At 36.5% G+C, this 14,596-nt stretch overlaps 1 protein-coding gene across 1 annotated transcript; it reads right to left on the minus strand.

Moving 5' to 3' along the window:
* Window positions 1-10,888: 10,888 nt before the first annotated feature.
* Window positions 10,889-11,821, minus strand: LOC119520729 (putative olfactory receptor 10D4). Its single transcript, XM_037818691.1, has one exon. It carries the CDS (start codon window positions 11,819-11,821, stop codon window positions 10,889-10,891), a length of 933 nt encoding a protein of 310 aa, XP_037674619.1.
* Window positions 11,822-14,596: the final 2,775 nt, after the last annotated feature.

The following is a 14,596-nucleotide window of genomic DNA, read 5'->3' on the forward strand; positions in this document are numbered from 1 at the left end:
GCTCTCATTGCTGAGTGTAGCCCTGGTTCAAGGAGCTATTGAGTGAAGGGAGTTAATTAAAAGTGGGTAAATGATTTAGCTGAAACAGAATATGGTGATGTTTCCCCCTTGGGGCATTACTGTGATAGGAAAAAGATGGAGCCTTATTTATACTTTCTACTTCTGTGATTGATCTATGGAAGTGAGAAAAGATGTGAGGGGTAATATTAGGACATATGCAGAAAACTTTTCCTCAATTTCAAGGTATATAATTAGAATTAGAAATACTAACAATATATCTCAAGCTTTATGAAATATCTGATTTTGAATAATCAAATACTTGATCTCAATTTCTCCTTAGATCTTCTCCTACTTATCAGTTAATTTTTTCTTTTAATATTTCAGTTTGGAAATACAGTCCCCCTTGCTATACTCCCCAACAAGCAGTTTTGTCAACTGGCAAAGTTGGCTTTCCTAACTGAGAATTGTTCTCCACATGATTTTTCCAGTGTTATGTTAATGGATCAATCAACAAATGTTTATATAAGTACAAGAACTATACCTAAAACAAGATGTCTTCCCTGAATCTGTACTTCTCCTTCTGTGAAGAGAGTCAAGAACCTTTGAAATTCCATATGTTTGTGAAATATAAGAATTATTTATCTTACATATAACACAGGATTCACATAGTTGTCAAAGAACTCAAAATAAATGAAATCTTAATGAAAGTGAAGGGCTTAACAAAAAAAAATTTCACTTAAAAAAATAAGAAAATGGATTTACCTCTGCAGAGATGATTACTGGAAAAAACAGAAGGCACACATATGCAATATGAGGAATGAAAAGGAGGACAGAAGCATATGGACTAAACAGATAGATATTAAAATATTTGCCAATAAATTTGGAATCCTCGATAAACTGGAAAAATCCAAGAAAAATACAACTTATCAAAACCAGCTCAAAAAAGAAATAGACACTATGAAAAGACATGTTTATTAGTTTCTATTGCTGCATAAGAAAATTAGTACATATCATAGTGTTTAAAAAAAGACATTTGTTATCTCATGGTTTCTGTGAATAAGGAATCCAGACACAGTTTAGCAGGATACCTCTGGCTCAGGGTCTCTCGCAAATTTATAGTCAAGCTGTCAGGTGGGGCTGCACTCTTCTCTGAAGGCTCAACTGGGGAAGGATCCACTCCCAATCTTCTTCACATGGTTATTGGGAGAACTGAAACCTCCATACAGGACTGCTTCACAGCATGGTGCTGACTTCTGCAAAGTCAATCAATCCAAGAGACAGCAGGATAGAGCAAGTACACCCAGGATGGAAGCCACAGTCTTTTACAACCTAACCCCATCACTTCTGCCACATTTTATTCACTAGAAGCAAGCCTAGTTTATAGTCTTCTAGATTATATTCCATTTTTCATAATAGTTGCTTGGTACATACAGGTTTATTAATATTATTTAAATTTTATATTTTTTATAAATGTAAAAAGGCTTATATTACCATAAAGGTAATCTTTAAAACTGGCTGCATTTTTTTGTAAACAAAAACTGATGTTATAAAGTTCATTTTAAAGACTATAATAATATTAATAAAATATAAAACATAGAGGTATTTATTCCCAAAAAATACATCCTGTTTAATTATCTTGATTTTGTTGCAGAAAACAATACATGATTTTTCATACATATTTTAAGAGTTTAATATTAACTTATATTTAGATTTATTCACCATGTATATGTTAAAATACAGATGAAAATTATTTCACATAATGGGGGGCATGGCCAAAAACAGTTTTAAAAGCCTACTGTTAAGAATTCTATGATTTTGTGTTTAAAAACAAATTTATTAGGATTCATCTTTTGTTAATAATTGGCAATGTTAAAAGTGAACGATTCAGGCTTATATTTCTAAGCTCTTCTCAATTATTTATGAGTAGATACCCAGACTCTATTCTCAGTAAAAATATAAGAACTTGGATATAATCATCACTATATATTTTAACATTGTCTTGAAATACCTGAATTTTATGGGATGAATACAATTTCTTAAGTTCAGCATGAGCAATGCCAGTTATTTTTATCTCCTTTAAATTTGAATCTCTATATCATTTTTCCTCATAGTTCCTCTTTTCAATCATAAGTCCAACATAGGTATAAATTACACATAAATGGCTAAGAAGACAAACAATTTAATCTATAATGATGACTATAATGAGTACAGTTGGCTCTGTTCAGTGAAGATTATCACCCAAACAGTAAATGAAACATGAGGATATATGTCCCATATCCTCAAATTTCTGCACTTGCTCATGCAACCATATACCCAGAAGCTCTCAAAACTTTTTTTGTTTTAAAGAAAAGTATATTAAAATATTTTCATAATATATTTTTGTTTAAAAAAATAGTATTGACAGGTGTGTGCCATTGTTCCACTTAATGATTTAAGGTCCTGCAGTCATTTTTAGGAATCCCTGGGGGACTGTAAACCCTAATTTCAAAATTTTGCTTTGCAACTCAGAACATGCTCTGTAAAACTCAAAATACACTTCCCACATTTCTAGATATAGGGCCTATACACTATCAAGGAAAACCAAAACCATCCCCTTGCTAATAATCTCCTTCAGTTAAAGCCTGCCCTCTTGAGTTTCCTAGCAAATGCTCCCTGTTTTATTCTATGTATTCTGCTAAAGGAATCTGATCCCCTTTCTAGTCAGCATCCCTCTCCAAATTTGAGATCAGCAGACATATCTGTCTTCTCTGTACTAAAGAGTTTAATTTCCAACAATTTCTCTTATATTATGTCTTCAGGTTCCTGACATTTTACCATCCTAGTTTGGTAATGCCCCCACTTTTAATGTGACACTTGGGCTCAAAGGCAATATCCCAGGTATAATGGTACTTAGATTTTGCATGGAACAAAGGAGAACTCAACAAATGACTATGGAATGAAAGAATGAATGATTTTCTCTTTTCCTTTTTGCATTTCTTTGTGTTGGAGTCAATTTGTTTCTAATGTCTGAGAGCCCATTCTTCCTTCTCTAATTAAAAAGAAGAAAAGTAACATTTCCTATAGATTTACCTTTTAAGGGCAAATTTCTTTGTTACTATACTTTTCCGTCTTAAAATGGTATTATTTTTCTTTCCCCATGAGAAGGTGCTTTCAGGAAGAAGGCAGTCAGTGCAGAGAAGATGATTCACATTCCATAAGCCAGTCTGTTTTTATGTTTAGTCTCTCTATTCATATCTCTTTTCTTTCCTTTAGTATCTATTTAATAACACCATATTTTAAAGTTCCGCATACTTACAGATCTACTAAAGGAAGTTAGAGTAAAAATGTTTTACTCAAACCAGGTTCAGAGAGTTAACTGGCAGTAGTATCCAGGGTGATGGCAGAAGAATTGATCAAAGTATGAGAGTCACAAAGATTTCAGACCATTTTTTAAAACTGCTTCTTAATTGGAGATTTTCTTCCAGGTATTTTAACCTTTCATTTTAATAGGACACATTGATCTCTTTTGGTCCTGGATTCTGTCTTGGATATCATCCTTTTCCTCAACACTACCTATTGCAAGTGCCCTAGAGACTCTATTGTGTTAAACAACATCTCCTACTGAGATAGTGAGCTGTGCAGAGTGTTGGGGAAATATGCAGATGTACTAAGAAACAGTTTTCAAGCTAACATAAAAGAAGTGACTTAACACCATACTATGGTGTTAAAGTGTTAGGAAGAATTGGTGAGGGCTGTTTTTAAGATTTCTCCACTATTAAATTCATCCAAGAGACCATGTTCCAGTGGAGCTTGTAAGGAGATGTTGCTCTGTCTGGAGATGAAAATAACAGAGAAAAGAGAACTTTAGCAATAAATAACTATAATGGGCTGAAGAGAAAATGTAGGGCAGAAGTCTGATAATTGCCAGATATCCCCCCTTCTTCTCTGTACTCCTTTCCCTCATATAAATCATTTTTCTTGATTCATTCTATCAGACCTTCCTTTCTTTTGCTCTCCTAGACTGGATCCCACAATTCTAGACATAATATTTTGGAAACCTCTTTTTGATAATGCAAAAATAGAAAGTAAGGAATATGCAAATGGGCCAATACAGAAAACATAATATTGATTTAAGGGTAATAGTTATACAAACTTCTATGTGAACCAGAAACATTCATGATTAGTGACAATCTTCCTAGAAAAGTTCAAAATGAATAGTTTGGTGTGATTATGCCAAAGTGTTCTATAACATTTGGCTTCTGCCCTTTCAAGAAATTGTATATTTTATATTCTTTTAGAGAATAGGAAAAGGCAATGAGGGAGCTCCATTTTACTGAGTTCTTAGAAAGTTCTGGGGGCTTGGTATCATAAGGTTTTGTTGGAGAACTAGGACAGCAGAAGTTGTCCCAATACAGCAAGAACAAAGTTCATATATCTATTTCTATCTATGTAACCTATCTATCTCTATCTCTATATGTATTTATATTTCTATTTATGTATCTATCATCTATCTATCTGTCTATCTTCTATCTATCTATCCAATTAGCCCATCAGTTGTCAGTGCCACACTAATAATCTAGTTATAATGATGAAAGAGCAGTGCCAACCCAGAAGAACTTATGTGATATAAGGATGAGGCAGGGGTTCAGCATAGGTAGAATTTTCTGCATGACTAAAATGTGCAGATGGATAATCCCTCATAGAGAATCCTAGAGATTGTTTCTCTGGAGATGAGGAAACATAGATCTCCATGACTTCTGGCATTACCTTTTGTCATCCCAGCCTTCTCAAAGGGCCCGATCCCACCTCTGGGTAAGCCACAGAGCTCACATGCATACAAAGACCACATTTGACATCCTATATCTCAGGAAGTTCAGACCAGGGCATCAGGAGGAGATTCTCTCTGTCTAGGGCTTTTCTCAGCTGAGATAAAATAATCATATACTGTGACAATGTTTGGTAATTTTGTCCAATGAATATTCCAAGGTACTAACATCATCCCTTTGGTGTTTTATGGGTGTAATGCTCATGTGCTGACTGGGACTGGGAGAGAGAAGTTGAGTGACTTCTGAGGTTGGTGTGGTTGTGTTCTTTAACTTCCTAGGTGAAAGAGGATTCTTCATATGAGCAATGGCTGTGTCCATTTACTTCATGCTCAAGAGAATTTTCCAGAAAGCCATCTCTGGTACAAAGATGAAAGAAACAGTACATTCCTAGATATTAGATTGGATCACACCCACATGGGCCTGCTGAAGGCACAGTTCCTACTGTGTGTGTGAGGTGCTGCAGAGTTCCTCTTACGCTCATCATATTCTATAATGTCCATCCCTTCATGGCCCATCCTGATCAGCAATTCAACCAATGCCCTGGTGAGACCATGTCAGTTTCACTCCTAAACACTGTCAGCACAGCCTTGTAAAGAGAGTTTTCAAATTCAGCTGGCCTCTATAACAGGGGTCAGCAAACCAGGACCTTGGGGCAAATCATGCCCACTGCCTACGTTTGTGAAGAAAGTTTTATTGGAGCACAGCAAATCCATTTTTAATGGAATTTTATTGAGATATAGTCACATACCAGATAATCATGCAGAGTATTCAATCATTGGTTCATGGTATCATCATATACTTGTGCATTCATCACCAAAATCAAATTTTTAACATTTTCATACTCAAAAGAAAAAGGAATAAAAATTAAAAAAAAACACCTAAAATATCCCATACCCCTTATCCTCCTTCCCCCTATTATTTATTCTTTTTTTTTTTTTGGTTTATTTTCTTACTCATCTCTTCATACATGGATACACAATGTCAGTAGCAAGGTTTTCACAGTCACACAGTCACACCATAAAAGCCATATAGTTATACAATCATCTACAAGAATCAAGGCTACTGGATTACAGTTCAACAGTTTCAGGTATTTCTTTCTACCTATTCTAATATACTAAAAACTAAAAAGGGATGTCTATGTAATGCATAAGAATAACCTCCAGAATGATCTCTTTACTCTATCTGAAATCTCTCAGTCACTGAAACTTTATTTTGTTTTATTTTTCTTTCCCCTTTTGGTCCAAGAAAGCTTTCTCAACCTCATGACAACAAAGCCACCAGGATCATCCCCATGAATCATGTCCCACATTGCTAGGGAGATTTACACCCCTGGGAGTCATGTCCCATGTAGGGAGAAGGGCAGATTTGGCTTAGAGAGAAAGGCCACATCTGAGCAACAAAGAGGTCCTTTGGGGGTGATACTTAGGCATAATTATAAGTAAGCTTACCTTCTCTTTGCTGTAGTAGGTTTCATAAGGTCAAGCCCCAAGATCAAGGGTTTGGCTTATTAAATTAGTAGTCCATAATATTTGTGAGAATTCAGGAATTCCCCAGATGGGGAAGTTTAATATTTCCACCTTTTTCCCCAGTCACTCAAGGGTCCTTTGCAAATAGTTTTATTCTCTGCCCAAATTACTCTGGGATATATCAGGGCTTCCCCATTAACCTGTAAAAACCAACTAGATCTCACTCCCTATTCAAGGTTCCATATACTCATGGTGTTCAAATAAACTGACCATATAAGATAAATTGGAGAGTTTGCTACAGAAAATATAGATTTTTGTACCAAATAAACATCTCTTCCATTGGTCTCACACAGAAGTTGGTTTTAAAACACTGTCAATATTGTCCTAAACCTTTAGTTCGATTTCCCTTAGTCCTTACCAGATAAGCTTCATTCATATCTCTAACTGAAGTATGATCTCCTTTTCAGCCTTGTAAACAATTGCTATATGGGATAATGTTGACTTCCATAGCTGCTGAACTCTAGCTCTGAGTCTCAGGTGTCACACAGATACCTGAAATTCCAGGAAACAACCAGATTTTACACAAAGAGCTCAGCACCCCAGAATTTAGAAATAACCATAACAACTTAGGGATAGATGTGACTGTTGTAATACCTTACAATTTAGGAAACTTTACAGTTCCCTGATAACCTATTCTCTCGAATTCAATTCTCAGGGTTTGCACATTATAGTTAGTCCATATTGAGGCATTATAATATTTGTCTTTCTGCTTCTGGTTTATTTCACTCAACATACTGTCCTGAAGGTTCATTCACCTAGTTGCATGTATCATAGCTTCATTTCTTCTTGTTGCCACTCAATAGTCCATTGTATACATACATGACAATTCACCCTTCTGCTCATCAGTTGATGTACCCTTAGGCCACCTTCATCCATTGCCAAACATGAATACTGCCACCATAAACGCCAGGGTACAAATGTCCATTTATGTCTCTGCTTTCAGTTCTTCCAAGTGTATACCTAATAATTGGCTTGCAGGATCATATGGCAACCCTATACTTAGCCTCCTGTGTAACCACCACACTGCCCTCCAGATGGGCTGCAGCATTCTACTTCCCTACCAATAGTGAATAGGTACATTCATCTCTCCACATTTTCTCCAGGATTTGTACCTTTTTGTTTATTTTTAAACAGTTTTATTCACACACAATAGAATACATCCTAAGTCAACAGTCAATGGTTCCTTCTATAATTATGTAGTTATGCATTCATCACCACAATCTATATGAGGTCATTTCCATTTCTTCTGCAAAGAAAGAAGAGGAAAATAATAAAAAAAAAAAAACAAAGAATAAAAAATTTAATAAATTGAAAAGGAAAAACAATAGCAAAACTATGAGTCCTGTACTCCTCCTTATATCCCACTCTTATTGACATTTAGCTTTTGAATATTGCCTTTGTTTCATTTCATGAAGTATATTACAATGTTATTGTTAACTATAGACTCTAATATGTGTTTATTGTATTTTCCCTATACCATCTCATTTTCAATACCTTGCAATGTTGACATTCATTTTTTCTTCTTCATGTAAAAAGTTTTTTATATTTGTACATTTAATCACCATCATTGTCCAGCCTAGGTCTCACTAAGTTATACAGTTCCAGTCCTTATTCTCTATTTTTCCTTCTGGTGTCATTAATGGCCCTAGCCTTCCTCTTTCAACCATACTCATATTCAGCTTTGTTCAATGTACTTACAATACTGTGCTACTATCAGATAGTATTGTGCTATAATTTCTGGTTCTTTGCCATCAATCCTGTTGAACATTCTTTACTCATTCAGTATCAAATGCCTAATCTCTACCCTCTTTTTATCTCCTGATAACATGTGTTCCCAACATTAGTTCTCAAAGTTCACTCATGAATCATATTAGTGTTTTTGTCTCTCTCTTCTTCCCCTTACTGATAATCTTCATTTCTAAATTCTTCTCCAGACTTCTCTCTCCTGTATTTTCCTACCTGCTTCTAGTGTTCTCTTTAGTATTTCTTGTAGAGCAGGTCTCTTGTTCACAAACTCTTTCAGTGTTTTTTGTCTGAAAATATTTTAAACTCTCCCTGATTTTTGAAGGACAGTTTTGCCAGATATAGAATTCCTGGTTGTCAGTTTTTCTCTTTCAGTGTCTTAAATATATCATACCACTGTCTTCTCACCTCCATGGTTTCTGATGAGAATTCTGCACATGTTCTTATTGAGCTTCCCTTGTGTGTGATGGATTGCATTTCTCTTGCTGCTTTCAGAATTCTCTGTCTTTGACATTTCACAATCTGATTATTAAGTATCTTGTTGTAGGTCTATTCAGGTCTATTATTTGGGGGGGTACACTGCACTTCTTGGGTCTGTAGTTTTATGTCTTCCATAAAAGATGGGAAATTTTCAATGATTATTTCTTCCATTATTCTTTCTGCCCTTTTTCCCTTCCCTTCTCCTTCTGGGATACTCCTGACACATATATTCATGTGCTTCATGTCGTCATTGATTCCCCAAGACCCTGCTCATATTTTTCCATTTTTTTCTTATCGGTTCTCCTTGTGTATGCAATCTCAGATGTTGTATCCTCTAGTTCACTAATCATTTCTTCTGCTTCTTCAAATCTGCTGTTGTTAGTCTCCATTGTTTTTCATCTCTTATATTGTGCCTTTCATTTCCATGAATTCTGCCATTTGTTTTAACAAACTTTCAATTTATTTCTTATGTTTGCCCAATGTCTTCTTTATATCTTCCCTCAACTCATTGATTTGATTTCTGAATTGATTTAGCATGTTTATGTGAACATCTTTAATTAGTTTGCTCAACTCCAGTATCTTGTTTGAGGTGTAAGTTTTTTCCTTTGACTGGGCCATGTCTTCCTTTTTCCTAGTGTAACATAATTTTTTGTTAGTATCTAGGCATCTAGTTTCCTTGATTATTTCATTCTAGAGATCATTTTTCCTCTTTTACATAGAGTTTCTTGTTGGTTGGCTTTGTTCTGTATCTGTTTTTGGCATTAAGTGCAACTTATACTAGACCTCTACAATAGCTTCTATTTAACTGATCAGAATTTTTTAGCTCTTGTTATTCTGACTCTTGCCCAGCCTTTATGAAAACTTTTTTTGAAGAGGTGTCTACCCAGATATGATTGACCACAATCAGATTTTCCCATTCTAGACAGGCCCAGTTCTCAGGAGGGGGGTGTAATCAGCAACCTGAGGGTGTAACCTGAGGATGAGAGCCAGCAGGTTTTCAGGCTTTTTATGAAGCTTCTAGACTGCATTTCCTCTCCTGCCCAGCAGGTGACACTTGTCAGCCTGCAGCTCCCCACAGGCATAAGGAAGTGTGGTGCCTTCAATTCTCACAAGAATATGTCTCTGTAAGTGGAGGCAGAAAACAAGCTTAAAATTACTTTTTTTCCTGCCTCTGGGTCCTGAATTCTCTGAAGGAGGTTTCCCATTTGAGCTGCCCCCCCCTTTCCTTGGGGAGATACATCCTTAGGGAATTATCTCCTTCACTTGACTTCTTACTTTGTCTCTGAGATCTATCTTAACTCCACCCTTGCCTGGGTCACTGCTGACAATTGAAAATGCCTGAGGATTTCTCCAATGAGCTACTTAGAATATTTGGGGGAACAAAAGCAAAAAAAAAGAAAAAAAAATCCCTTTCAGAAGCAGTTCCAAGTCCCCAAGATTTGCCAGTCAAGAGCTAGAATTTGTACATGTCTCTATGTGCCCCTTTTCTTGGGGCACAGCCCCTTTACAGTATTCTGAGCTCAGCCAACTCCAAAAGCCTCTGTTTTTATTTCTTATTTTGTTTCATTTTATATTTTTTTCCACTAGCCCTGCCTCCTATCTGCCAGGAGAGAATTCATGGTTCCTTTCTTGCTTGCTCCAGGTTTACCTGTGCTCATGATTTGCATTCAGTAGTCCAAACGTGTTAATTAAAACTTTGTTGAAGCTTGGTTGAGCTACTTTCCCTTGCTTGTACTAGGGAGCACTTCTGTTTCCCACAGGGAAGTATTCCAACTCAGCCTGCCATGCCAGTAGGGGAAAGGTACCAGGCTCCACAGTTTGGGAACTTGACTTGCAGTTCTATGCTGCAATCTCAGCCCTTCCACCCATTCCAGACTGGTTTACAATCTGTATCTGGTCAAACATGTCCCCCAAACAGTTGTTCCAGACAGACTCTGGCAATTTCCTAGTTTCTGTACAGGACAAACTAAATACCACACCTTACCATGCCACAATCTTGCCCTACCCTCTAGGGGTATCTCCACATTTGTTTTTAAATATATCTTCTATGGCTGCATTCATGCTTCAAGAACAGATTTGAATATTTATAACAGAGGCCATAAGGCCAACAAAGCCTAAAAATATTTAGTATTTTGACCTTTAGAGAGAGTTTGCTAGTGATCTATTCTTTGAGAATAGGGAAGACATCACAGGTTCATATCAATTTGAATCCCTTCCCAGGTGTGTTTGTGAAACAATAAAAACACTTACAACTGGCATGGATAGATTGTTTTGAATTATTTTACTACAGAAATGAAAATAAAAACAATTTTACCCACAAATGGACTACTGACCTCATTCTGAAGTAATCTGGCCTCCCACAAGTTTCTTCAGAGCTCCTTTAACACCTTTGTTTCTCAGAGTGTAGATTGTGGGGTTCAGCACGGGGGTGAATACATTGCCAAAGATCTGCACCGGGGTGACCAAGACCTTGCTCAATGATGGCTGGGTGTAGATCAGGGCACAGGGTCCAAAGAACAGTGTGACCACTGTGAGGTGGGAGACACAGGTAGAGTCTGCCTTGTGCCTCCCCTCAGCAGAGTTCATCTTGAGGATTGCAACGACAATGCGCACATAGGATGCAAGGATAAAGAGGAAGCAGGTCATGGGCAGAATGCCAATGTTGGTGAAGCTCACAGTCTCAATGATAAAGGTGTCATCACAGGCCAATTTGACCACAGGGAAAATGTCACAGAAGAAACAGTCCACCACATTTGATCCACAATATGGCAGCTGGAATGTCAATACAGTGAAACTTGTGGCATGAAAGGAGCCAGTAAACCAGGTGCCAGCAGCCAAGAAGGCACACACCCTGTGGTTAATGATGATGGTGTAATGCGGTGGGTGGCAGATGGCAGCAAAGTGGTCATAGGCCATCACTGTATAGAGCAGGCACTCAGTGCTGCCCAGGAAATGGTAAAAGAAAACCTGGGACAGGAAACCACCCAGTGAGATAATGTGGTTCCTCACCAGTAGAATGGCTAACAACTTTGGGGTGCTCAGAGAAGAGAAACCAATGTCCAGCACTGAAAGTTTACAAAGAAAGGAATACATAGGGGTATAAAGGTGGGAATTGGACATTACAGCTAAAAGGATGAGCAGATTTCCCAGTAGAGTGCAGAGGTAAAAGATCAAGAAAACTGCAAAGAGCATAGTTTCTTGCCCCTGTGTTTTTGGGATGCCCAACAGGATGAACTCTGTTATCAAAGTGTGGTTCTGTATTGCCATAGAAGTCAGATTTTATCCTGAATAAAGGAGAATAATCACAATAAGGTGAATCAGTTTCCATTGCTTACTACCCTTCCCATTGTTCATGCAAGATTGGAAGAATAGGTGTAATCATTAGATTCATAAAGAGAAGGGCAATTGTAGCCACTATTAGTGAAAGACCAGCAAATATTCCCCAGAAGGAAATCTGGTATGGGAGTGAGGACTGAATGCAGCCAACTAGATAGGTAAATTAGTGCCATCAGGAAAAGAAAAACAAATGACCAAGAGAGTCAAAGCATGGAGGATTAAGATAGGAATGGAAAGACAAAGAAAGGAAAGGAAAAGGAAATGGAGAAAAGAGGGAAAAGATGACACATCAATATTTTGCATAGAATTTTCTAATTATGCCTCAGTGTAATCCTGTAAGATAAGTATTATTTCCATTTCATAAATGCTAAAAAAAATAATTCAGGTAAGTTAAATAACCTGTCCAAATTCACATATACAGCAGGTAGGAGGTCCTGAATTCAAACAAAAGGATGCTAAATTCATTTTATTATAATTAGGAAAGATGAAAATAACTATGGAAATGCAAATAAAAGGAAAATTAATATATTTTCTGAACTGAAAGGATTTTAAGGATGATTTAGTTTAGTCATTTTTTTTTTTAATTTGGACTTCTTCAACCACAACCCTAAGAAGTAGCTATACACAAATTCTTGAAATAGTGGAAAAGTTAATTTTTTCCAGGTCTTATCATTCTATCTTTACAAAATCCTGGCTTTCCTGTTCTTTTTTTGTTGTTTTAAGGTAAATTTTAATTTTCACTGTAAATCTTACTCATTGGGCTTAGACTTACTTTTGGGGGACATAATAAACAAGACTTGTAGAAAAATCCTCAGAAATCTGGAGGAAAATAACACTCCTCTGTGCTTTGGTTTAAACATGCCCTATGTCCTTCAAATGCTATTTTAAAGAGTTGGCATTGAGTTTCTCCCTGATATTCCTTGTATTCCCCGCATCATTTTGTCTGCTGTTGTTGATCATTCTTGGATGAATTACACAATGAAAAATGCTACAATTGCCTTCCTTACTGTATTTCTTTTAGTGCACCCTAAGATTTCATCAGCCATCAAATCAGCTATGATAACACCTGAAACTGAATTTTCTCATACATGAAATTGTAGGGAGGCTTTCACACTAGTTTCTATATTCAGTGCCAGAACCATCTTTTTTGATATCTTTTGCTTTGATTTGTTTTGTTTCTATAAAGTTATTGTTTATAGTCTTCCCATTTCATCCTTTTGGTATTCAACCATCACTCAAGCCTATCAAAGCATACTCATGGTTTTTGCCTGTTATCTAATATAGACTCTATTCTTTGCAGCATGTGTGCATGGTACAGTTATGAAATTGCTAGTGTTTCTCATCAAAGTTTTGAGGGAAGTCTTCACAGAGGAGGAAATATTCAGGGTCTATACTGTGAAAGACCCTAGATGAAGGGATAAAAGTCTTTAGTAAAATATTGAACCTCATATTTTAGATAAATGGCTTTGGTTACAATGTACAGGGTATTTTTACAGAGTGAATAGCCTGGAGCTAGGGAGACAAGCTAGGAAGCTAGGGCAACTTCCAGACCAGGGGGAATAAACATTGAATTCATATACACTTATAAAGTAGAGTCTATAAGTCTTAGTAAATAATTAGGTGTGAGGGCAGGAGGAGAGAGTAAAGAAAGAGAGATGATAATCTAACCTGAAAGACAAGTTGGATAACATAGTGCTATTAAATGAGATAATATAATATAGGTAGAATTCAATGAGTTATAAAATGAAAATCTGTTTTTTCAAGGTAAATGATAGGATTACTTTTGTACCTTTTGTCTTTGAATCTGTGAACCCACTGATTAATGATGTCTAAAAGCTAGTTGAATGCATGACTCTGAAACTAAACAGAGGACTCAGAACTAGATACATAATTAAAAATATGGAAGTAAATCAGATTAGCACAACCCTAGCAATCTATGAGAAATTAGAAGAGTCCAGAAGGGAGACCATGAGAGAAGAGCTGGGAGAACTTGAGAAGTCTGGGGAGTTGTGTCTCCCTCCTTCACTTCAGCCCCTTACCATTCCCCAGATGAGTCTGTGGCTCAGACACACTGTTAAAATCAGTGAATGTAAATAAACAAAGATAAATAATATTTATTTAGCACTCACTCTGCACTAGCAAGAATATTCTAAGTACATTATGAATAATAACTTATTTAATCCTCCTAACAACCTTCTGTAGCATTTACTATGATTATTCCCAACTTAGAGAAGCATTATGGCAAGACAGGTTACCAGACAGCAATCAATGGAACCAAAAGAAAACAGAGATACTGGTGAGGTCTGGCAATAAGGAAGAGTCACATGATTGCAGTTGGTTCTTTTTAAGTTATGATTATTTCTGTGAGTTTTAGAGCCTCATCCTAGTTGCCAACTGTCCCTGTATGGGGGAGAAAAAGAAGCTTCATATAGTTGTATGGGTGACATTTCATAAGGTGAGTCAAATCCTTGGCTGGATATAGAGGAGTTTGAGTATTTATTTATGAGTATTTATGAGTATTTATTTGATGTTTTAAGGTATTGGCATTAATTCCTGAAAATGATTCATTGAGTAACGCAAGACATTTGAAATCTGAGAGAATGGCCATCCAGGGACAATACTCTGTGAGTGTGTTTGGATGGTGATTTCATATTTCTTACCTTCAGCATGTTCTAAGATTGCATGAGAACAATTATTCCAGGGGAC

This window comes from Choloepus didactylus, chromosome 26, assembly GCF_015220235.1.
Source record: "Choloepus didactylus isolate mChoDid1 chromosome 26, mChoDid1.pri, whole genome shotgun sequence".
Lineage (NCBI taxonomy): Eukaryota > Metazoa > Chordata > Mammalia > Pilosa > Megalonychidae > Choloepus > Choloepus didactylus.

Coding starts and splice junctions, on each gene's coding strand:
- LOC119520729 (XM_037818691.1), bottom strand. CDS start 11,821: ATGGCAATACAGAACCACACTTTGATAACAGAGTTCATCCTGTTGGGC.